The sequence below is a fragment of the Staurois parvus genome, unplaced genomic scaffold, assembly GCF_062004578.1.
Source record: "Staurois parvus isolate SC_StPar_1 unplaced genomic scaffold, SC_StPar_1.0 ptg000649l, whole genome shotgun sequence".
Taxonomy (NCBI): domain Eukaryota; kingdom Metazoa; phylum Chordata; class Amphibia; order Anura; family Ranidae; genus Staurois; species Staurois parvus.
Genome location: NW_028318445.1, coordinates 970,960 through 997,313, shown reverse-complemented (window position 1 = coordinate 997,313; position 26,354 = coordinate 970,960). Strand labels below are relative to the sequence as shown.

The following is a 26,354-nucleotide window of genomic DNA, read 5'->3' as shown; positions in this document are numbered from 1 at the left end:
AGAATGCCCCTTACATTGGTGGTCACTGGGAAGAATACCCCTTACATTGGGGGTCAGTGGGAAGAATACACCTTACATTGGGGATCAGTGGGAAGAATGCCCCTTACATTGGAGGTCAGTGGGAAGAATGCCCCTTAAATTTGAGGTCAGTGGGAAGAAAGCCCCTTACATTGGTATTAGTGGGAAAAAATTCTTCACATTTGAGGTAAGAATGCCCTTACACTGGTGGCCAAAGGGAAGAACTGCCTTTAAACTGATGGTCAGTAGGAAGAAAGACATTATATTGGTGGTCAATAGGAAGAATGGCTTTCACATTCGTGGTCAGTTAGAAGAATGCTCCTTACATTAATGGTCAGTGAGAAGAACGTCCATTACATTGAGAGTCAACGGGAATAATGCCCTTACACTGGTGATCAGTAGGAAGAATGCTCCTTACATTGGTAATTAATGGGAAGAATATCCTCACATTGGTGGTCAGTGGGAAGAATGCCTTTAAACTGATGGTCAGTGGGAAAAATTACATTATATTGGTGGTCAATAGGAAGAATGGCTTTCACATTCGTGGTCAGTAAGTAGAATGCTCCTTACATTGGTGGTCACTAATATGAATGCCCCTTATATTGGTGGTCAGTGGGAAGAATGTCCTCACATTGGTGGTCAGTGGGAAAAATGCTTCCTACATTGGTGATTAGTGAAAAGAATGTCCTCACATTAGTAGTCAGTGGAAAGACTGCTCCTTACATTGGAGGTCAGCAGGAAGAATGCTCCCTACATTGATGATCGGTGGGAAGAATGCACCTTACATTGGTGCTCAGTGGGATGAATGCCCTTTATATTGATGATAAGTGGGAAAGATGCCCCTTACATTGGTGATCAGTGGGATGAATGTCCTTTATATTGATGATAAGTGGGAAAGATGCCCCTTACATTGGTGGTTAGTTGGAAGAATGCCCCCTTACATTGGAGGTCACAAAGCCACCCTTACCAAGAGCTAAAGAGATAATTGGTGTTATGCTGTCGGCTCTGCCAAGCGGCACTGAAGCTAAAACTATGCAGTCACCAGGAATCAGGAGAACAAACAGTCACAACTCAAAGAAACCCCTAACAACCTCTGGTGGTACTCTGGTTGGGAATGGCTGATCTAAAAGGATACATATTGAAAAGCAGATTTCAGTCTTTTATTCTTGTAGTAAAATCAGGTGAACAGATAAAAGGGATCATAAACTTTGCTTCATTTCCCAAATTGGAAGTTACTCTAACAGCCAATCAGAAAGCAGTTAGTCATTATCACTGGTCACCATGTCCTGCAACAGTCTGCACACTGTTCTTTGTCTTATTGAATAGAAGCCATGCATCTCTCACCTCTGGAGATCGGACGTGGACTTTCAGCCTGCAGGAGGGCAGCCCGTTTCCCAGCATCCTGTGCTGCAGTGACGCGGAACTACTGCCTCCCAGCATTCGCAATGCGTTTGGGATAAAGGACACATCGGTGCAGCTGTCCTGTCTTAGAAGACAAAAGAAACTCCTGAAGAATATAACAGAAGGACAACGTAATGCATAAAGGCGCTGAGGTCCTCTGCCCATAATTTGCTTATGCATCGTGCTACCATAGGCGATCTACAAAAAGTGCGAGCTTCACACAGAAAAGGACTACTGATTGAAAGACTGAGTCTTCATTACCCTCCACAAACCAAATCTAGCATGTCAACTCTGCCCACTTCCATTTTTTATTTTTAACAAATAGGCCCCTTGAAGCCATACACAGAACATTCCTGAATAATGAAAACATACAACCACCCATCAAACACAATGGGGTTACATTGATACAACTAGTACAGGCTAAAAGTCAGAAACTTCCTGCGGTGTGCTAAAAACACAAATTGCTCATTTTTTTTTTTTTTACACGTAACACGCTAATACAACACAAAGGGGCTGTAAGCCTTCATGGGCACATGACATGCATGTCAGTCTTGTCTAATAGCCCATTTCTACATTGTGTTGCCCATGTTGCTGTGTTGCAATGAAATTATTATAAATGGCTTCCCAGGGCAACGCACAGGCAACACATGCCGCACACCACCGTGCCATGCAATGCACTGTGATACACATTTGCTGGATTTTCAGGTGTGTTGGCAGCACATTTTTTTTTATTTTGCCTCTAAGTTAACCTTTTCAGAAAAAAATGAGGATGTGAACTAAAACTGTACACCCTCCCTGCCCTCCAGTCCCCGCTTCAATTACCTGTGATGAGCCCATGCAGCCGGTGTAGTGAAATCCACTCTTCTTCTGGGACAGATCAAAGCGATGGTCAATGCCACACAGGCTGCATGTGCACTGACAGATAATCAGCCACAGAGGCAGGGGCGGACTGACAACTCATTGGGCCCCCGGGCAATAGGGGATCATGGGGCCCCTGTGTCCTTGCCCACACACAAACCACACCCAAAATAGCCTATGAAAGGTACCAGGGGCATCTCATGGGGCCCCCTACTGACCCAGGGCCCTCGGGCAGTGCCCGAATGGTCAGTCCACCCCTGCACAGAGGTAAGGACTGGCGAGGTAGGGGCAGGAGCGGACTGACAACTCATGAGACCCCCGGGCAATAGGGGATCATGGGGCCCCTGTGTCCTTGCTCAAAAAAGCCTAAGAAAAAGATACCAGGGGCATCTCATGGGGCCCCGTACTGACCCCGGGCAGTGCCTGAGTTTCCAAATGGTCAGTCCGCCCCTGGGTAGGGGATGGTGTATGGCAGGGGTGTCAAACTGGTGGTCCTCCAGCTGTTGCGAAACTACAAGTCCCATCATGCCTTTGTCTTTGGGAGTCATGCTTGTAACTGTCAATCTTGCAATGCCTCATGGGACTTGTAGTTTGGCAACAGCTGGAGGGCCGCCAGTTTGACACCCGTGGTGTATGGTGTTAGCTCACCTTCTCATTTTTTCTGAAAAGACGAACTGACCCTTTACCACAGCACATGTTAATCTGCAACATAACGCACGTGTATTAACACACCACAAAGAAATCAATGGACCCTAAATGCAGTACCAACTGTACTGAGAGTCCAAGGACTGGCTACATAACACAGATGGTGAAATAAGAGTTCTCAAAGATGCTCTGAGAACTCTGGAAGAACACCAAGAAAAGGGACATCAATGCTCTTGGGTATCCTCGATATGCAGCAATAGTTGCACTATGTGATAAATACACTCACTGGCCACTTTATTAGGCGCTCCTTGCTAGTACCGGGTTGGACCCCCCTTTTTCCTTCAGAACGGCCTTCATTCTTCATGGCATAGATTCAACAAGGTGTTGGAAACATTCCTCAGAGATGTATGGTCCATATTGAGATAAGTTAGTGTTGCCTTTCTATCATCTCCAACCAGTCTGCCCATTCTCCTCTGACATCAAGAAGGCATTTTCCTCCACGCAACTGCTGCTCACTGGACATTTTATCTTTTTCGGACCATTCTCTGTAAACCCTAGAGATGGTTGTTGGTGAAACTCCCAGTAGATCAGCAGCTTTTGCAATACTCAGACCAGCCCGTCTGGCACCAATAACCATGCCATGTTCAAAGTCACTTAAATCCTCTCTCTTCCCCATTCTGATGTCCTGTTTGAACTTCAGCCAGTTGTCATCACCACGTCTAGATGCCTAAATGCTTTGAGTTGCTGCCATGTGATTGGCTGATTAGCAATTTGTGTTACCCAGCAATTGTAAAAGTGTACCTAATAAAGTGGCCTGTGAGCGTATAATGAAATACAGAAAGTTTTATGCGTTCCCATTGCATTATTTTGAGCGAATATGGGTCATCACTTGGTCAATAAACGACAGCCCAAATCCAGCCAAGTTTTCTTTTTCAGTTTTGGCTGGCAGGGTTAGGATTAAAACAGAACTCTTAAGAAAGTTCAAAACTACCCTTGCAGTGGGACTCCCCCTGCACTGCAAGGGTGAAATTCTCATTTTTGGCTAGGGAACCATTAAAAAGCCATTTTCCTACCCTTATCCCTCACTCTGGCAGGCTTCCTCCTCTCTGAGCAACCTGTTTCTGGAGCCGCTCCCCTTCGCCACTGCCTAGGTTGCAGGCGCTATGACGTCACTACCTAAGACCAGCAAACCTGCATTGTAAATTCAGATGCTGAGCGCCCACTCATAAGCCAGAGCATGACAGAGAAGAAAAAAGCTGCGGGTTCTGGGGGATTGTGGGATGAGATACAGTAAGTAAAACTGCTCTATAATAGTACCCTGGCCTAAAATGAGAATTTAACCCTTGCAGTGCAGAGGGAGTCCCACTGCAAGGGGAAACTTCAAATGTCCCCAGAGTTTAATGGCCCTTCACACTGCTCAGTTTTTGATGTACCTTTGTTCAGTGGTAAAGAATTACATTTAAAGGGATGCATTTTTCTGATCAGTGTAAAAGCAGCCTTAGTGATAAAATCTTAGATCCCTGTCCAAGGGCAGACTGACCATTGGGGAACTCTGGCACTGCCCAAGGGCCCGGGGTCAGTAGGGGGCCCCATGTGATGTCCTTGGTACCTTTCATAGGCTTCTTTGGGTGTGGTTTGAGTGTGGGTGAAGACACAGGGGCTCCATGATCCCCTATTTCCCGGAGGCCCCATGAGTTGTCAGTCCGCCCCTGTCCCTGTCTGTGACTCCATCGAGGGAGATTTTTCATCACTTCCTGTCTCTGCGACAGCTAAACAACAAATGAGGGCAGCAGTTGTCACCATGAACGCACAGAAAGCAATAGAAAGCATTGTCAGAAATTCGAATCCCCTTCCCCACCAAAAATGTGTCCCCAATGGATAGATTTAGCCACTATTTCCTGCCCTTACTGAAAGTGATGAGAAATCACCCCAGAGACACTGATGGGGGCTCTCAAGTCTTTTCCCACTGTATCCAAAAAAAAAAAAAAAAATTAGCTTGAGTTGGGTTAAATAATCTCAGACAACCTGGGTCCGAACCCACCTGAGCCTGGACCTGCTCATTATCCTCTTGGCTTCCTCGTAGGTGACTCCGATCAGTGAGTCTTTATTGATGGAGACCAGTTGGTCACCTGGCCGAAGCCGTCCATCCTGAAAAAGACACCAACAATCCTTAAAGGGGGACTAGAATCTTTTTTTTACATTTTTTTTTTAACATAAATATGTGAAAGTGATCAGCTCAGTGTGCACCATCTTCACAATCTTTGTTCATTTTGATGTTGTTTCTATGTGCAATTTGCAATGAATTATTAATATTGTTATAATAGGAATTTAAACCGCAATACACGAACGTATTCATTAATTACATATTCAGTCTCTGCTTCCTGCTCATGAGGCCGTCATGGTAGTTGTTCTGCCTTCAGCAGGGTAAATCATTAAGTAATATTACATATAGAGAATACATTTACTGCTTTGCAGAAACTAGAGACTGTTTAGTCGTAACGTGTCACTAAACCCACATTATAAAAAACTATCAATAAATGCTGTATTACATGCTGTTCCTACTCAGTCACTATGAGATTTGTTTTCTGTTTTCTGCAAAATACCTGGTTGATCCTGCTGCTCTCTATCTCCACCTTCTGTTCATGTCCCAAATTCAGCTAGGGATTTTTCAGCTGTGGTGGCAACTCTGCACATGCTCAGTTTCCAGTGAGTTTGTATGCTGAGCATTTCTTCCCTAGTACACCTGAGCAGCCCATGTAACTATAGGGTCTCACATGTGGGTGTATACACACTGGTAAATGACAGCCCACTCCCTCCCACCTCCTCCATGCCCACTAACCAGATAAACACAATGAGGGGGTGGGATATTACATGGAGATTAAAGGAGGAATCACCTGCCTCTTATCCTAAGACACAGCCTGGAGGGGCATGACACAGCCTGTGACTGGCAGTGTTATTCCCACAAAATAATACAAATTTGCTTTCAAATATATATTTGTATGCCGATTTAAAACAATTTATTAATAAAAATTTTTTTAACACTATGTATGCCGAAGGCTGTTTTTTTCTTTTTTTTTGAACATGTGACCAGCAGCAGAGGACTACAAGCTCCTCCTGCCACTGTTTCCCTGCTCACGTCTGGAAGGCCCTTCATGGCAACTGTTCAGAAATGGAGTTTAAAAGCCTCTGCTTTTGAGGAAACCATCAGTTCTTCGCTTTACCGAGGATCTCTACAAGAGTTACTTTTTCTACTTTTTTATGCTTTGCTTTTGCTTTGTAACGTTTCTAACAGGGGTGAGATTTCCAGGGTGCCCTTCCCTAGCACCTCCTTGCCAACAGGTGGGCACCTCATTCTTTAGAGTCCCATGCCTGTAGTGCGTCTGTAGGAACCCTAGTCTAAATTTAACCACTTGACCTCTGGTAGGTTTTCCCCATTGAAGTGAAAGTAAACACCCTCTGGATACTTGTTCCTACAGGTAACCTTATAATAAAGCTTACCTGTAAGCAGGGGCGGACTGACAACTCATTGGGCCCCCGGTCATTAGGGGATCCTGTGGCCCCTGTGTCCTTGCCCACACTCAAAGCACACCCAAAAAAGCCTATAAAAAAGGTACCAGGGGCATTTCATGGGGCCCCCTACTGACCCCGGGCCCTCGGGCACTGCCCGAGTGTTCGAATGGTCAGTCCACCCCAGTTTCTAAATAAACTTTCGCAATCTTCACAATGAGCAGACGGTGTTCATTTCCTTATCACCCTATACATGGGCAAACCACAGATTACCTTTTAAAAGAAGAGTTGAAATTGAAGCGCCACACCACTGCTAAGAGGTCCAGATACAACTTTATTCCATTAAAGGTCAGGAGTATAATTCAAAAAGTACCAACGCATTTTGGCAGAGTGCTCTCAATTCACACTGGAATACATATCATTGTAGGTCCAGTTCACTTCTGGGTTTGTTCACTTTGTTGCCGGTTAAGCCTTGGTGAAGGGGCACTTAGACCCCTGAAACGCATTGGATACTTTTTGAATGATATCCCTGAACTTTAATGGAATAAAGTTGTATCTGGACCTCTTAGCGGTGGTACAATTTCAACTCTTCTTACATTTCACTGCAAGCCAAGGAGACTGTGGAGATCCTCTGAGGTGTAGAAGCCGCCTGCCCAGGAACCAGATCATTTATACAACATTAATACCTTAGGATAACAATACTAGTAAAATAAACCTGTGGGTCCAGCGCTATCTTTCCACCTACCTTTTAAAAAAGGCAGCCAAAGGTCAAAAGCCACTGCTTGCCCTGTGATTGTACAGCATTTATAGAAACAGAACATTCATGTAGGGGATTTCAACACTTTAACTTTTTAATTTTCAGCAACTTCTGCAATAAGGTAGCAAATGCAATTACTAAGTGAAAAATCCTAATGCATTTGCAAACTTTCACAAAACTTCACAGCGCGTTAACTGGGAATGTCTGCAAATAAGTCACCTTGATAGCTGGTAGTGGGATGGATATTTTTACCCTGAAGACAAACAGCCATTGCAAGGGAAATGTATACCTTATGGCGCCAAGCTGTGGATAGAAGGAAAAAGATCACCCCACTAGCAAGTGAGAAGAGGCGATTCCAGTGACAGCCAATAAAAGTGAAGGGATGGACGCTTCTCAAGGGACCCCAGGAGTCCCATGTTAAGGAATGGCCTCAGCCGCTGTTCTGGCCATGCCTTCTAACGCCACCCACTGGGGCTTGGTCACAGAGGTGGCCTCAGACCTCTGTGACCCACCGGGGTGAAATGCACCACTGGGTGTTGTAACAATAGTGCGCAATAGAGACATGGAACCTGTACGTGACAACCATTTTTGTTTTTTTCATGAGCAATGATCTTCCTCCCCTCCCCCCTCCTGAAAACTGGAATTTGTAGCTGTAAGTTTTAACGAACTTCAAAAGAACATCTTATCTTAATTAATACACAATAGACGCCAGAACCTAGGCCTGAATCCAGCTGTAAACAGCCAATTAGTCTTGGTAGGATGTCTGTTTCCACAAACCATGGAAAACCCTTTCCTTTGCCCTGTCATAAAACAACAATAACTCAGTCAAGCAATCACACATGACCTATAGGGCCATTAGAGCTCTAGGATTGCAGAGCAAGCCATAAGACATCTATTCCACATGTAACAATTTCACATGCAATTCATAGCATTCAACAGGAACAGGACACATTAATATTGGGTATATATTTGAATAGGGAATATCATACCGAACAAATCAAGGTCATACATGACTATGTTGGCACATAGGAAAGGGGAGAAAGCAGTCTCCTGTCTCCTTGGTGACAAGGTATGCTGTGTTTGGTATCCCTGGCTACAAAATATAATTTTGGATATTGATCTGCCAGTTGCTAGAATACCACCTGCACATATTGGAGGTTATTAATATTAGTGTAAAACTGTATTTGGGCATTGGTTGTAAACGTAGTGGCCTCCCAGCACCCATCCCTTAAACGTCCAACCATTTCAAGAGATTGTACTACATTATTGGGAGGCCGCAGACATTATTATTTAGAAGCGTTACCCTCTGCAGGATAGTAAGGTGGATACACAGGTCCACCTTTTTAATAGTAGAGGATAATGGGAACTAGAACTGGAATCTTGTTATTTATCTTAATGTCTGTATTAGATATTGGTAGCACCTAAATGGGTCATTCCACCCTTTCAGGGTCAGTAACAGGCTGGTGGCGGTGGGGAGGTGACCAAGTCAAGGCTGTCTTAATGCATGGGCACTGCCCAGGGGCCCCAGGTGCATAGGGACCCCTTGATAATCTTGCATTACATCATGCTTTCCAACTGTCCCGGATTTGCCGGGACAGTCACGTTTCTTGACTAAGCTGTCCCGGGAAAGCCAGGGCAGCGTCCCAAAACCTGTACCGTACTCTTGATCCCAGTATTGTGCCCTCCTGCCCCCCCCCCCCTACACTGCGCCCTTCTGCCTCCCAACCCAGTACTGTGCCCTTTGTGTTGATTAGTCTTTGATTTATTTCATGTTTTCTTATTGTTTAAAATCAATTTTACTGAAAATATTAATAAATATATGTTTAATTCTATCAACTATTTATACTATAATTCTTGAGATTAGGTGTGTTAATTGGGGGCAGGTTGGTAGGGGCCCCAGTGCATTACTTTGCCTAGGGGCCCATGATGCTATTAGGACGGCCCTGGACAAAGCCAAATTATCTAACCTCAGTAGAAAAAGTCAGTTCCTGGACCTGGCTCTGCTGTCTGGCATGGCAATTTATCTTAGGACTGGATAGACAGAAATACAAATTCTTTGGCAGGTAAAATATGTATTTTATTTGTGTATTTAGCTGTTTGCATGGAATTGGATTTCAGTATCATTTTCTTAGGGGTCAAAACTGCTGATTAGAGGGTCCTGAGCTTGTTTAAAAAGGATTATCCACATACCGGAGTTGGAAAAGTGCAGCTTTCTTACCCTAAAACTGTCTCCTTCCGGAAGCACATCCTGTATGTAGACCATGGGCCCCTCCTGGCGATTGGAGCCACCACTGATCACCAGACCCAGACCGGAGGACCGGAGGATGGAGATATGCTGGATTCCTGAGTCACTGTACAATGAACACAAGGCGATACAATAAGATGGCGTACATTTAAGCAATGGAGACAGAGGACTCCCACCTGCAGTCTGCCTTTTTAAAGTCTGTAGTAGCGTTTGCAACCTGCAGATGTCACTGTGGCAAACAGAAACTTTGACAAGCAGCTCGTCAATTTATAGCATAGAAATGGTAAAAAAAAACAAAACAGAAACAAACTCGCCAACTACATACATCCTTAAGGCTAGAGTCACACCTATGCAGTTTGCGTTTGATCCATTTCTGCTGTACGTTTTGTGTTTTTGCACATGCGTTTTTGCTGCATTTTTCATTTTTTTTCTTCTTGCTAGGCAGATTTAAAACGCAAAACGCAGCAAAAACACAGAAAAAACGCAATACATGCTTCTCTGCAGCGTTTCCATTGAAGATTATAGAACCAAAACTGCAACTATTTGCGTTAAAAAAAGTCTCTGACACTTTCTAGAAAACACACCGGGTGAAAACACGGAGATGTGAACCTGTCCCATAGGAAATCATGTTAAATGGACTGCTGTGCATTTCTGAAAAACTCAAAACGCTCCAGAAAGTGTGAGCCTTGGGTTAGTAAAGCGGTCTCCAAACTTTGTGAACAAAGGGTCAATTTACTGTTTTTCTGTTTTTAGGGGGACTGGGCTATACCCAGTGGGAGCAGAACAGCATCATTGGTGTCAGTGGAAGGAATAGTGCCCCATCATGGGTGTCAGCCAGAGGAATAGTGCCCCATCATTGGTATCAGTGGGAGGAATAGTGCCCCATCACTGGTGTCAGTGGGAGGAATAGTGCCCCATCATTGGTATAAGTGGGAGGAATAGTGCCCCATCATTGGTGTCAGTGGGAGGAATAGTGCCCCATCATTGGTGTCAGTGGGAGGAATAGTGCCCCATCATTGGTGTCAGTGGAAGGACTAGTGCCCCATCATGGGTGTCAGCCAGAGGAATAGTGCCCCATCATTGGTGTCAGTGGGAGGAATAGTGTCCCATCTTTGGTATCAGTGGGAGGAATAGTGTCCCATCATTGGTATCAGTGGGAGGAATAGTGCCCCATCACTGGTGTCAGTGGGAGGAATAGTGCCCCATCATTGGTGTCAGTGGGAGGAATAGTGCCCCATCACTGGTGTCAGTGGGAGGAATAGTGCCCCATCATTGGTGTCAGTGGGAGGAATAGTGTCCCATCATTGGTGTCAGTGGGAGGAATAGTGCCCCATCATTGGTGTCAGTGGGAGGAATAGTGCCCCAAAGGCCAGAAAAAGGCAAGCAAAGGAGCACATCTGGCCCGATGGTCACATTTTGGAGACCATTCCTTTAGTTCTTGGAGTCATTGACCCAAAACATTTTTATCTGGCATTGCTGATCATTATACTTGTCAGATCAGAGATATAGGAAGTGATATAATAAAGTGAAGTAACTCCACTCCACCATCCCCCCTACTAGCTCTACTGGACAGTACATACCCATACTCTTCTCTACTCTCCACAACAACGGGCGGGCACGTTCAATGGCAGAAATAGCTTATTATTTAATAATTGGACAAATGTGAAAATATCGAATGATGCACTTTGGACTGGGTCTATTTTCACAACATTTGTAGCACAAATGTCAGAAACATTCCTGCAAGCTGAACAAATGTCATGGTCAGGAGATGAATGCCTGTATCGTCAGCGCCATCTAGTGGCCAATATGCTGTACATTCTGAAATACCATAGTGAAAAGTCAATACCACATTTTGGCCACTAGATGGAGCAGATGGTACAGGAATAAATCTCTTAGACACCAGTCCCCCCTTAAGTCACATTCCCCATCAGAGTTCCCCCTTACATCATGTTCCCCATCAGCGTTTCCACTTTGCTCACATTCCCCATCAGAGTCCCCCCTTACATCACGTTCCCCATCAGAGTTCCCTCTTATATCACGTTCCCCATCAGAGTTCCCCCTTACATCACGTTCCCCATCAGACTTCCCCCTTACATCACATTCTCCATCAGAGTCCTCCTTACATCACATTCCCCCTTACATCACATTCTCCATCAGAGTTCCCCCTTACATCACATTCCCCATCAGAGTTCCCTCTTATATCACGTTCCCCATCAGAGTTCCCCCTTACATCACTTTCCCCATCAGAGTTCCCCCTTACATCACGTTCCCCATCAGAGTTCCCCCTTACATCACGTTCTCCATCAGAGTTCCCCCTTACATCACGTTCCCCATCAGACTTCCCCCTTACATCACATTCTCCATCAGAGTCCTCCTTACATCACATTTGCCCTTACATCACATTCCCCATCAGAGTGCCCCCTTACATCACATTCCCCATCAGAGTTCCCTCTTATATCACGTTCCCCATCAGAGTTCCCCCTTACATCACATTCCCCATCAGAGTTCCCCCTTACATCACATTCTCCATCAGAGCTCCCCCTTACATCACGTTCCCCATCAGAGTGCCCCCTTACATCACATTCCCCATCAGAGTTCCCTCTTATATCACGTTCCCCATCAGAGTTCCCCCTTACATCACATTCTCCATCAGAGTCCTCCTTGCATCACATTCCCCCTTACATCACATTCTCCATCAGAGTTCCCCCTTACATCACATTCCCCATCAGAGTTCCCCCTTACATCACATTCTCCATCAGAGTGCCCCCTTACATCACGTTCCCCATCAGAGTTCCCCCTTACATCACGTTCCCCATCAGAGTCTCCCCTCACAACTCGTTCCCCATCAGAGACCCCCCTTACATCATGTCCCGAATCAGAGTTACCACTTATTTCAGAAGCAGAGACCGTGGGCAATCTCTGGGGACTGGATAAAATCTTGTAGCCGGCCAGATGTGGCCGTAGTCTGGAGACCCATGGTATAGACAATAAAAACATCCCCATACATATAGAACATAGCTCTACCCCCATTTGTGCAAAAATGAATGAAAAAAAAAACCATACCAAAACAACCCATATCACGAGTGACAATCAGTTATGAATCACAATGATAATGTATAGTAAATAGGTTTTGGATTGCACCATCTGAATGTTAATAAATGATTTTATATAGAAAAATGTTCACAACGTACAAAAACTATAAATACAGCTAATAAAGATCTTTGCACTGTGAACTGTAAAGAAACGCTGGGTGGCAGCATAATACAAAATGTGAGAATCTAAGTCGTCTATACAGGGTATCCTGGCCAACATATCCTCAGAGCAAGGGCGGACTGACAACTCATGGGGCCCCGGGCAATAGGGGATCATGGGGCCCCTGTGTCCTTGCCCAAACACAAAAAAGCCTATGAAAAAGGTAGCAGGGGTATCTCATGGGGCCCCCTACTGACCCCGGGCCCTCGGGCAGTGCCCAAGTTTCCAAATGGTCAGTCCGCCCCTGCCTTAGAGTGCGCAGATTTATGCAACCCATACACGGGTCGAATTCTGAACAAATTTTCTTTAGAAAATAGGAAATTTTGTGCGTTTTGAAATCTGACGGCACCACCATTGATTTTGAAATTCGGCCAACCAAACCTTTAATTTCATTTCATGTTCCTACAGAAAAGAATTTTCTTGGCTGGGAATCTTCTTTTCTTTCCAGGTCACAGCTCACGCTCGTTTCTTTTCAGTGACATTTGTGGCACGATTCTCCCATTATTGATTAGAAATTAGTTAGTTTTTCAAAAAATTTCCAACATGCCCGATCACTCAAATTGGACGGTCGCTCGAAAATCGGCTGTTGCTGTGGTCCACTAATGGTGCGAAATTCAAACAAAAATTCTTAAAAAAGATTTTCAAAAGAAAATTCTGGTGGAATTTGACCCGCGTATGGCCAGATTTACTTACAAAGCTCACGTCCCACCTGTTATCAAAACCCTACAGAGACAATACTAAATGGCAACAAACCGAGATGATTGTGATGCAGAAAACACCGAAATCAGAGGCAGCCATATAAATAGCAACATTTATTTGAGACCAATCATGGGGCACCATTCCTCCCACTGACACCAACATTGGGGCATATTTTCTCCAAATGACACCCAGGGATGGGGCACAATTCTTCCCACTAATCTAAATGATGGAACACTATGCCTCCCACTGACACCAATGAAGAGGCACTCTTTCTCCCACTGACACCAATAATGGAGCACTATTCCTCCCACTGACACCAGTGATGGGGCACTAGTCCTCTTACTGACACCAATGTTGATGTACTATTCTCCTCACTTACACCAATGATTGGGGAACTATTCCTCCCATTGATACCAATGATGGGGAACTATTCCTCCCATTGACACCAATCATTGGGGAACTATTCCTCCCACTGACACCAATCATTGGGGAACTATTCCTCCCACTGATACCAATGACGTAACACTATTCCTCCCACTGACACCATTGATGGGGCATTCTTCATCCTACTGACACCAACAACTGGGGAACAATTCCTCCCACTGACACCAATGATGGGGCAAAATTCCTCCCACTGTTACCAATGATGGGGCACCATGCCTCCCACTGACACCATTAGGGGATTTTCTCCAACTGACACTCAATAGGGTACAGTTCTCCCCACTGATTCAGATAATGTAACACTATCCCTCCCACTGACACCAACAAAGGGGCACTATTCCTCCCACTGACACCAATGATGGGGCACTATTCCTCCCACTGACACCAATGATGGGACACTATTCCTCCCACTGACACCAATGATGGGACACTATTCCTCTCACTGACACCAGTGATGGGACACTATTCCTCCCACTGACACCAATGATGGGGCACTATTCCTCCCACTGACACCAATGATGGGACACTATTCCTCCCACTGACACCAATGATGGGGCACTATTCCTCCCACTGAAACCAATGATGGGGCACCCATGGGGTACCCCCTCTTTCCTTTCAGGCACCCTATCCGGCCCCTTGCTCAATCCCCCCCTATACCACCTCCCCATACACAGTTCTAGATGCTTTAACTCCCATTCCTACCTGACTCTATATCTCCTACCTATAGAATACAACATGCAGTACCTTTCTATGAGTACATCCCATTCTTCACCTATACTCAGCATTTGACTGTATGCTCCATGATAAATAAATCATCAAAAAAGTAATACAAAAAAAGGTGTAAAAGCTGTTATTCAGAAGCCATGAAATAGATCTTTCTGGATTATGACAGCCTTTGTAGGAATGTGCTAAAAATGATAGAAGATGATGCCCTAAACAGCTTTCAAAGTAAAAAAAAAAAATAAAAAAAGTTGGAATTGACATTTGCCATACAAATATTGTTCCCGGGCCCCCAGGCGCACTGTACCTTGCTGAGGAGTACGGAGAAAGGCTGCTCGTGCCTCCAAACTGGCTATGGCAGCTGCCGGGACTTAGCAGCAAAGGACTCTGGGAGCGGGACGAGGACTCAGAGGATGTACTTTCCAGATAGCGACCTATTTCATAAAGAAAAACAAATTGGTGACTCAAAGCAACCAATCAGAATTCATCCAGTGGTCTGGGTTGCAGCAACTACCGGTATATATTTTTTCTAAACTGATAAAAGGGTATTGTATCCATTTTGCATAGTTAGGTGTTTGTGTATGAAGCTTTTTTTTTCAGCAGGAACGCAGAGGAATTCCGGCACCTCCAGCACTGAATGTATATAATGGCAAGGTGTGCTGGGGGGTTTATTTCTGCTGGCTGCTGGGGGATCTATTATCACTGGTGGGGATCTATTTTTGCATGAAGGTCTGTTGTTTCTGTGAAGGTCTACTGTTGCTGGTGGGGATCTATTGTTGCTAGGAGTGCTAGGGGTTCTTATCTTGCTGGGGGGGTCAATTATTGCTGGGAGTGATCTACTGTTGAGGGAGGGATATATTGTTGCTTGCTGCTGGGAGATCTATTGATGCTGGCTGGTGGAAGTCTATTGTTGCTGGGGTGGATCTACTGTTGCTGGGGTGGTATTTTGTTGCAGGGGATCCGTTGTTGCTGGGGGAAGGTCTATTGTTGTGTGGGGGATCGATTTTTGCTGGGGCGTCTATTGTTATTATTTGGGTCTTTTGTTGCTCGGAAATTTATTGTGCCTGGTGGGGGGGGGGGTCTGTTGTTGCTGCCTGCAGGGGATCTATTTTACTGCTTTTCTTGTTATCATTAACAAATTTCATGCAAATTACTTAGCACCACAAAATTATACTCGGTTCTGTATTCTCTAAAAGGGGTGGTACTAGGAGGTGGGTAAGGGGTGGAACCAGAGAGGGTGTTCGTAGGTGGGTAGGGAGTGCAACCAGGGAGGGTGTTCGTAGGTGGGTAGGGAGTGCAACCAGGGAGGGTGTTCGTAGGTGGGTAGGGAGTGGAACCAGGGAGGGTGTTCGTAGGTGGGTAGGGAGTGGAACCAGGGAGGGTGCTCGAAGGTGGGTAGGGAGTGGAACCAGGGAGGGTGTTCGTAGGTGGGTAGGGAGTGGAACCAGGGAGGGTGTTTGTAGGTGGGTAGGGAGTGGAACCAGGGAGGGTGCTTGAAGGTGGGTAGGGAGTGGAACCAGGGAGGGTGCTCGGAGGTGGGTAGGGAGTGGAACCAGGGAGGGTGCTCGGAGGTGGGTAGGGAGTGGAACCAGAGAGGGTGCTCATAGGTGGGTAGGAAGTGGAACCAGGGAGGGTGCTCGTAGGTGGGTAGGGAGTGGAACCAGGAAAGGTGTTCGGAGGTGGGTAGGGGGCGGAACCAGAGAGGGTGCTCGGAGGTGGGTAAGGGGTGGAACCAGGGAGGGTGCTCGGAGGTGGGTAGGGGGTGGAACCAGGGAGGGTGCTTGGAGGTGGGTAGGGGGTGGAACCAGGGAGGGTGCTTGGAGGTGGGTAGGGAGTGGAACCAGAGAGGGTGCTCAGAGTTGGGTAGGGAGTGGAACCAGGGAGGGTGCTCGGAGGTGGGTAGGGGGCAGAACCAGGGAGGGTGCTCAGAGGTGGGTAGGGGGCGGAACCAGGGAGGGTGCTCGGAGGTGGGTAGGGGGCGAAACCAGGGATGGTGCTCAGAAGTGGGTAGGGAATGGAACCAGAGAGGGTGCTCAGAGGTGGGTAGGGGGTGGAACCAGGGAGGGTGCTCAGAGGTGGGTAGGGGGTGGAACCAGGGAGGGTGCTCGGAGGTGGGTAGGGAGTGGAACCAGGGAGGGTGCTCAGAGGTGGGTAGGGGGTGGAACCAGGGAGGGTGCTCGGAGGTGGGTAGGGAGTGGAACCAGGGAGGGTGCTCAGAGGTGGGTAGGGGGTGGAACCAGGGAGGGTGCTCGGAGGTGGGTAGGGAGTGGAACCAGGGAGGGTGCTCAGGTTGGTAGGGAGTGGAACCAGGGAGGGTGCTCAGAGGTGGGTAGGGAGTGGAACCAGGGAGGGTGCTTGGAGGTGGTAAGGGGGCGGAGACAATGGGTGACTAAGAAGGGGGAAGTTCCTGCACCTATTCTCTGAAAATAAAAAATCCCTGTATAAAGCAATACTATGGTCATAGACATTCACTTTCAGTGCTGCTAGTCCGCCTCTCTTGCTGTGTGTTATAAATGGGCCCCTCAGTGCTTAGTGGATGTTCTTACAGTAAGTAGTAAATGCAGAATGGTACTTACCGCTGTGCATTATGGGAGAACTCCGAGACGACCCATTGTCACTGTGGGAGCTGCATTTCTCCAGCAGTTCAGAGAATTCCTTTCTGAAATACCGGAAGAGAAGGTGTCATGTTTGGAAGTTACATGGTAGCATCACCAATTTTTTATAAAAAGGTTTTTTCTTCATTTGCACAATTTTCTGTCTTTTACTTCTTACCTGGTCTTTGATGGATCAATCTATATTATGTAAAGATCAATTCCAGGTATGGTATTCTCACATGCCATTAGTACAGTGTCAGTGAATTTTTATTAGCACTGATCACTGTATTGGTGTCACTGGGGATGTCAGTGACACCAAGTCAGTTCCCCCCCAGTGTCAGAATACCTGCCGAAGTCCCGCTATAAGTGGATGATTGCCGCAATTACTAGCATAAAAAAAAAAATTCTAGTATATATGCCGCCATTTGTAAACGCTATAAAACTTTCACGTAAACCAATTAATTTACAGGTATTGGGATTATTGTTTAGCAAAGACACGGAGCAGAATACATTTTGGCCTAAACTTATGACTAAATTTTATTTTTTACATTTTTTATTGGATATGTTTTATAGTAAAAAAGTCAAAAATATTTTTTTTTTCAAAAAGGACACAAATTTAATTTGCGTGCAGCATTGCATGACCGCGCGATTGTCAGTTAAAGTAAGGCAGCGCCGTATCGCAAAAAATGGCCTGGTCAGGAAGGCGGCGGAAATCCTTTGGAGGGCAAGGGGTTAACCAATTCATGATTCCCCCTATAGCAGATTTGCTGCTACAGGGTGGCCAGTTACTATACATACGTGATTCTGCACTTCCTCATTGAGGGGGTGCGCGCGAGCCGGCGCGCGTGTTCTCAGGTGCGCCGCTTCTGCTGTGATTAGTCACAGCAGAAGCTGATCAGCGTGTGCCAGCCAATGCATGAGCGCCGGCACAAGCTGATCGGCGAGGAGAGAGACGCAGCTCTGCCTATGTAAACAAGGCAGAGCTGTGCCCAGGGAAGGGGTTAAACCTCCAGGATGATCAAAGGGTTGATTGTGTACCTAAGCAATGATTTTGTGTAAAAACACATGAAAGTACACAAAATCACTGGTCAGGCACGGCACGCAATTAACCCTTTGATCGCCCTGGATGTTTAACCCCTTCTCAGCCAGTGTCATTAGTAAAGTGACAGTGTCTATTTTTACTGTATTAATGTCACTGGTTCCCACGAAAGGTCAGTTAGCGTCAGATTGTCCGCCGCAATATCACAGTCCCGCTAAGGTGGTGACTGCCGCCATTACTAGTATATAAAATAAAAAATTAACAAAAATTCCAGTATATACCATAGTTTGTAGATGCTATAAATTTTGCGCAAACCAATATTCAATATACGCTTTTTTTGTAGCAAAATACATCTTGGCCTAAATTTATGGAGAAATTTGATTTTTTTTTAATTGGATGTATTAAAGCAGAAAGTTAAAAATATTTTTTTTTTTTTTCCGAAATTGTCAGTCTTTTTTTTTGGTTTATAGCACAAAGACGAAAAAACACCAAGTCAGTTCCCCCAGTGGCAGAATACCCGCCGCAGCCCCGCTATAAGTCGCTGATTGTCGCCATTACTAGTATATATAAAAAAAAATTCCAGTATATACATTTGTAAACGGTATAAAACTTTCACATAAACCAATTAATTTACAGGTATTGGGATTATTGTTTAGCAAAGACACGGAGCAAAATACATTTTGGCCTAAACTTATGATGAAATTTTATTTTTTAAATTTTTTATTGGATGTGTTTTATAGTAAAAAAAGTCAAAAATATTGTTTTTTTTTTTCAAAAATTGTCGGTCTTTTTTTGTTTATAGAAAAAAAAATTAAAAATGCACTGAAGATCAAATACCACCAAAAAAGGACATAAATTTAATTTGGGTGCAGCAATTTTTTTAATTTGATGTATTAAAGCAGAAAGTTAAAAATATTGTTTTTTTTTTTCAAAATTGCCAGTCTTTTTTGTGGTTTATAGCACAAAGAAGAAAAAACTCAGTGGTGATAAAAAAAAGAGAAAACTCTATTTGTGGGGGGAAAATTGACATAAATTTAATTTATGTACAGCATTGCATGACCGCGCAATTGTCAGTTAAAGTAGCGCAGTGCTGTATAGCAAAAAAAAAAAAGGCCTTTCAGGAAGAGTGGTAAATCTTTTGGAGGGCAAGTGGTTAAAGAGGACCTGTAAATAAATTTTTTCTTCAATTGAAATTGCTGGTTTGGGCTCCCACCTGTGCCCGTCACGTGACCAAAGGATTCCGCATTTGCTGACATGATATGTGCCACAGGGGAGGATTGGGGTTTGGAACAGCTAACCATCTCCTGGTTCCTTTTGGTTGTGAAAGGGTTAAAGGCTCCTGTTGTTCCCTCCGGATGGAGTTATTTTTATTATATGCCGGTCAGCAAGCAGATCTGTCAGCAGAACCAACGAGCAGAGCCGATTACACCCCAGGGGGTCTGTCGGATCAAGACGCTTCGCCTTTATCCCATATTATGTCCTGCGGATAAAGTACGCACGCTCTGCTGGGGGATTCATCACCATGTTTCTCTGTGCTTTCAGTGTAACTCTTCTATCATCACCAAATCAAGCAAGTGTGCAACAGTAACCTTTTTTAATTTTTTCCTTTCCCCTTTACTCTCCTGGCGGAGATTCTAATTTCTATCATTAGAATGTGCTGCCTGATACCTGGTAAGGATATCTGCTGGCAACCTGTCCCATAGCACTCTACCAAATTACAAGAAAAGGTGCAGGTACTCCCTCCTTCTCCACTGGCTACCCACCTATGGGCACCATCCTTTGGTTCCACTGCCTACCCACCTACGGGAACCTTCCTTTGGTTCCACTGCTTACCCACCTACGGGCACCATCCTTTGGTTCCACTGCTTACCCACCTACGGGCACCATCCTTTGGTTCCACTGCCTACCCACCTACGGGCACCATCTTTTGGTTCCAGTGCCTACCCCCCTACAGGCACCATCTTTTTGTTCCACTGCCTACCCACCTACGAGCACCATCCTTTGGTTCCACTGCCTACCCACCTATGGTCACCATCTTTTGGTTCCACTGCCTACCCACCTACGAGAACCTTCCTTTGGTTCCACCTCCTACCCACCTATGGGCACCATCCTTTGGTTCCACTGCCGACCCACCTACAGGCACCTTCCTTTGGTTCCGCTGCCTACCCCCCTACAGGCACCATCCTTTTGTTCCACTGCCTACCCACCTACGAGCACCATCCTTTGGTTCCACTGCCTACCCACCTACGGTCACCATCCTTTGGTTCTACTGCCTACCCACCTATGGGCACCATCCTTTGTTTCCACTGCCTTCCCACCTACGGGCACCATACTTTGGTTCCACTGCCTACCTACCTACGGGCACCATCCTTTGGTTCCACTGCCTACCCACCTGCGGGCACCTTCCTTTGATTCCACTGCCTACCCACCTACAGGCACCATCCTTTTGTTTCACTGCCTTCCCACCTACAGGCACCATCCTTTGGTTCCACTGGCTACCCACCAACGAGCACCATACTTTGGTTCCACTGCCTACCCACCTACGGGCACCATACTTTGGTTCCACTGCCTTCCCACCTATGGGCACCATATTTTGGTTCCACTGCCTTCCCACATACGGGCACCATACTTTGCTTCCACTGCCTACCCACCTACGGGCACCATCCTTTTGTTCCACTGCCTTCCCACCTATGGTCACCATCCTTTGATTCTACTGCCTACTCCCCTACGGGCACCATCCTTTGGTTCCACTGCCTACCCAGCTATGGGCACCATCCTTTGGTTCCACTGCCTTCCCACCTAAGTGCACCATACTTTGGTTCCACTGCCTACCCACCTACGGGCACCATCCTTTGGTTCCACTGCCTACCCACCTATGGACACCATCCTTTGGTTCACTGCTTACCCACCTACGAGCACCATCCTTTTGTTCACTGCCTACCCACCTATGAGCACCATCCTTTGATTCCAATGCCTACCCACCTATGGACACCATTCTTTGGTTCACTGCCTACCCACCAACGGGCACCATCCTTTGGTTCATTGCCTACCCACCTACCAGTACCAGCCCATTATAGTGAATACAGAACCAAGTGATTGGACACAGCTGATCATATGATAGAGCCTGTGTCATCGGTTCTGTACTGCGATCGGTGATCCGGTGCCTCTGGTGGCACGCATGCGCAGCTAGAGTGGGAGGACGTCATATTTTTGCTGTAGGGCGAAGTTGAAGCGGTTAATTTATCATCATTTGGTGTTCCTGGCTGTCTAAACTAGAAGATAATGCATAGTGATCCAGAGCAAAACAACAGATAGAATGTAGTACATTTTGTGACTTTTGTTAGTCTGGATTTATAAATTTGTAATTAAAACAAAGATTGTATTTCTATAATTGGTGCATTCCCTGGTACCAGTAAAGTCTGTCAGTTTCTAGTTAGTTAGAGATGGAATTTTGCAGCTCCTGTGTTAGATATGCACGATGATAACTTTACACTTTTTTAGATCTTCTTCTGCCTGGAGTTTCTGGGACAAACCTGGCAGTACTAGGGTCGTCGGTTCGAATCTCAACCACGGCATCACCTGTCTGGAGTTTGCATGTTCTCCCTGTGCCTGCGTACTTCCGGGTACTCCAAAGACACGCTGGTAGGTTAATTGGCTCCTGTCTAAATTGTCCCTAGTATATGTGAGTTAGGGACCTTAGATTGTACACCCCTTGAGGGTTAGGGACTGATGCGAATGTACAATATATATGTAACGCGCAGCGTAAATTGATGGCGCTATATAAGTACCTGTAATAAATAATAATTTCTCAGTGTTGTAAGACAGGTTCTCTTCATAGCCTTCTGCATATGTCCTTGTGTTGAAGGACGTAGAACAGTGTCCTAAGCCCTGAATATGTCTTAAGCTTCCTTCGGTTTGTGAAGGCCACGTCTGACTGGACGTCACTGGCTCTCTCCTGGCATGCGGTGCCAGTTTGCGCAGATGGCAGGCTAAATTAGGATAAGGTTCAGAAGTCGGCTTCAGACAAGATAAGCGAAGGACTCTGGGAGAATTAGACTCAAGTTTTCTAGAAAGTCTACAAATCCAAGACACCATAACCCCGCTAAGGAGGGAAACATCTGTTCCCATTTATCCTACGCTAAGGACAACACTGCGATACTGTATTCCAAACCATGAGCGCCAAAAACACGGAGCCGGAACATTTATATACCAAATCTTTCAAATGTAATGTAGATCCTCTTGTGGTCCCTCCACTCCTGCTTTGCTATACGATGTGTTTTAGAGGGGATGGGGGAAGGAATACAAGATATAATTACACCTTGGCAATTTCCGGGATGCCCTTCCCTCGCACCTGCTTGCCAACAGGTGGGCACCTCATTCTCTAGAGTCCCATGCCATGTATTTCAAACCACAAGTGCCAAAAACACGAAGTCAAACCATTTATATACCAAATCTTTCCAATGTAATGTAGATCCTCTTGTGGTCCCTCCACTCCTGCTTTGCTATACGATGTGTTTTAGAGGGGATGGGGGAAGGAATACAAGATATAATTACACCTTGGCAATTTCCGGGATGCCCTTCCCTCGCACCTGCTTGCCAACAGGTGGGCACCTCATTCTCTAGAGTCCCATGCCATGTATTTCAAACCACAAGTGCCAAAAACACGAAGTCAAACCATTTATATACCAAATCTTTCCAATGTAATGTAGATCCTCTTGTGGTCCCTCCACTCCTGCTTTGCTATACGATGTGTTTTAGAGGGGGATGGGGGAAGGAATACAAGATAGAGGAAAGCTTTTCAGAAATAATTACATCTTGGCAATTTCCAAGCTGCCATTCCCTCGCACCTCCCTGCCAACAGGTGGGCACCTCATTCTCTAGATTCCTATGCCATGTATTCCAAACCACAAGCGCCAAAAACACGAAGCGGAAACATTTATATACCAAATCTTTCAAATCTAATGTAGATCCTCTTGTGGTCCCTCCACTCCTGCTTTGCTATACGATGTGTTTTAGAGGGGGATGGGGGAAGGAATACAAGATATAATTACACCTTGGCAATTTCCGGGGTGCCCTTCCCTCGCACCTCCTTGCCAACAGGTGGGCACCTCATTCTCTAGAGTCCCATGCCATGTATTCCAAACCACAAGTGCCAAAAACACGAAAGTCGAAAAATTTATATACCAAATCTTTCAAATGTAGTGTAGATCCTCTTGTGGTCCCTCCACTCCTGCTTTGCTATACGATGTGTTTTAGAGGGGGATGGGAGAAGGAATATAAGATAGAGGAAAGCTTTTCAGAAATAATTACACCTTGGCAATTTCCAAGGGGCCCTTCCCTCGCACCTCCTTGCCAACATGTGGGCACCTCATTCTCTAGAGTCCCATGCCATGTATTTCAAACCACCAGCGCCAAAAACACGAAGTCAAACCATTTATATACCAAATCTTTCCAATGTAATGTAGATCCTCTTATGGTCCCCCCACTCCTGCTTTGCTATACGTTGTGTTTTAGAGAGGATGGGGGAAGGAATACAAGATATAATTACAAGAAATATTTACACCTTCACAATTTCCAGGGTGCCCTTCCCTAGCACCTCCTTGCCAACAGGTGGGCACCTCATTCTCTACAGTCCCATGCCTGTAGTGCGTCTGTAGGAACCCTAGTCTAAATTTAACCACTTGACCTCTGGTAGGTTTTCCCCATTGAAGTGAAAGTAAACTCCCTCTGGATACTTGTTCCTACAGGTAACCTTATAATAAAGCTTACCTGTAAGCAGGGGCGGACTGACAACTCATGGGGCCCCGGGCAATAGGGGATCATGGGGCCCCTGTGTCCCTGCCCAAACTCAAAAAAGCCTATGAAAAATGTACCAGGGGCATCTCATGGGGCCCCCTACTGACCCAAGTTTCCAAATGGTCATTCTGTCCCTGTCTGTAAGGAATATCTCCTAAACATGCACCTTTTAGGATATATTCAGTGTCCTTGCAGCCAATGACATCATCGGAGCATGCGCTCTGAAGGAACGGCATGCCCGTGCCGTTTCTTTAGCGCTCTATGCCATGGCCGAGACTCACATGGGAGTGACGTCATCATGGCTCGAGCAACCAATGACCAGAGCCCACAAACCTGGAAGGAAGGTTGGGAGAAGATGGAAGTCCTGTCAGCGGTGAAAGCGTGCCACTGGAGGGCTTCCTTCTAAGGTAAATCTTTCATAATGTGCTAGCATGCAATACATACTTACATACATTATGACATTATTTTGCAGGGGAAATTTTACTACCCCTTTCATGACCAGGGCATTATTTACTATTCAGCACTGAACTACTATAACTGGTAATTGCGCGTCATATAACACTGTAAGCAAATGAAATATCATTTTTTTTCACACAAATAGAGCTTTCTTGTGGTGGTATTTGATCATGACTGGGATTTTTATTTTTTATTCTATAAAAGAAAAAGGACGGAAAATTAAAAAAAAATATATTTTCTACTTTCTGTTATAAAAAAAATTAAAAAAAACAAATTTCTTCAAAATTAGGCTACAATTTATTCTGCTACATGTCTTTGTTACAAAAAAAATCCCAATACGTGTATATTAATTAGTTTGTAAGAAAGTTATAGTATCTGCAAACTCTGATATACTACATATTTGAAAATTGATCAGTTCTGATGTACTGACGTCCTATTTCATTTCTTGAGGCTTTTAAAATGTCGGGACAGCACATATACCCTGCAAATTACCCTTTTTGGAAAGTAGACAGTCTGGAGTATTTAGTAAGAGGCAAGGCAGGTTTTTTTGAAGTTGTATTTTTTTCTCACAATTTTTTTTCAGAATGAAGAAATTAAATTCACAATTTTTTTTTACAGACTGTCACCCTTGCAGTACAGTGTCATCATATGACTGGTGTGGCGGTGAGAGACACTGACTGGTGACAGTATGTTAAAAAAAAAAAATTAACAAAAAATGTTTAAATATTTTTTTTACTAACTTTTTTAATTTTTTTTTATATTCTTTAACATTTTTCTTTTTTAACTTTTTTTTTTTAACATACTTCCATCAGTGTAGTTCAGTATCACCTTAGTAACACTGTAGTACTTTGGAGGGTAGATCAGGGATTTTTTTTTTTTCACACTTTGATTGCTGTTACAATGTTTTGAACATTGGGGTACATTCATAACAGCTGTGATTGTTAGTGATTACTGATTGGCTACAACAAATCACATGGTACAGGATGATTGGCCGAGGTACCATCTGATAGCTGTGGGCCAATCACAGCATCACTCTATAGGAAGCACAGGTGTTATGAATGATATTCATTGACATCAGCTTTTTTGACATTGTGATCATGTGATCACATAGCAATCACACGATCCTCGGGCTGTCAAAAGCAAAGGTACCTGGAGCCACAATCTGCTGTGTCTGTTGGACACAGCGGCTGCAGGAGCGGTGCGCTACCGGACACAGCGGCTAACCCGGAACAGGCTGGGTGATGTACATGTACATGATCTAGCATGCACGTACAAATAAATTGTAGGCGGGCGGCAAGTGGTTAATGTTTGCAGCTAGGCTGTATCCAGCCTCAGCTTTGTTTATGTTTTCTGGGACCAATGGGTTTCTCCTAAGCCGAGGGATATTATTTGCTTCTGCTTGCTTCTGGGTCCTGTTCTCCAGTGGAGAGAGTGCGAAGATATCATGTATTGGGTTATCAATGTTCATTCTGCCTTGGCCAATCACTGGGTAACAGGGTAAAAATATTTGTAGAGACCCTCTGGAAGGGTCCTTGCCCCCAAGACTTTGCTTGCTGAGGATATGTGTGTAACAGGGTCCAGTCCTTCTCTACCAAGCTGCAGTCTGGAGAGCGTGTAGCTTAGGAAAGTTCAGTCTTTACCTTTCATGCCCTTGCATAGGGGAGGAAACCAGAGTCAAGAAAGGGTGTATTCTTTCCTAGCTGCCCATCTGCACCTAGGGTGTTCTAAACTGGTCTGTGGCAGAGGCCAAAAAACTGAAAGGTGCGCACCCATATAAGGCCTACAGAACCTACATTAACCTCCGAGAGAGTTTCAAAGCTGGCATGCGGCAGAGGTCAAAAGACCATGGAAGATAATAGTCCTTCTGGGCCTATAGGGTTCACCAAGAAGTCTATTGGGCTGAAGGAATTTTTTTTGGGATCCTGT

At 45.2% G+C, this 26,354-nt stretch overlaps 1 protein-coding gene across 4 annotated transcripts in view; it reads right to left on the bottom strand.

Annotated features, from left to right (window-relative positions):
* LOC149448898 (syntaxin-binding protein 4-like) overlaps positions 1 to 26,354 on the bottom strand; it is a 103,874-nt gene that overhangs the window by 25,306 nt on the left and 52,214 nt on the right. For 2 of the 4 annotated variants that reach the window (XM_089694099.1, XM_089694100.1), the window contains exons 6-10: positions 17,120 to 17,202; positions 14,851 to 14,977; positions 9,405 to 9,537; positions 4,964 to 5,070; positions 1,363 to 1,525 (exon numbers count right to left, since the gene is read on the bottom strand). In XM_089694099.1, coding sequence (XP_089550225.1) covers positions 1,363 to 1,525; positions 4,964 to 5,070; positions 9,405 to 9,537; positions 14,851 to 14,977; positions 17,120 to 17,202 — 613 coding nt within the window. The remainder of the gene's footprint in view (positions 1 to 1,362; positions 1,526 to 4,963; positions 5,071 to 9,404; positions 9,538 to 14,850; positions 14,978 to 17,119; positions 17,203 to 26,354) is intronic. The other 2 variants (XM_089694101.1, XM_089694102.1) reach the window with 1 other exon arrangement.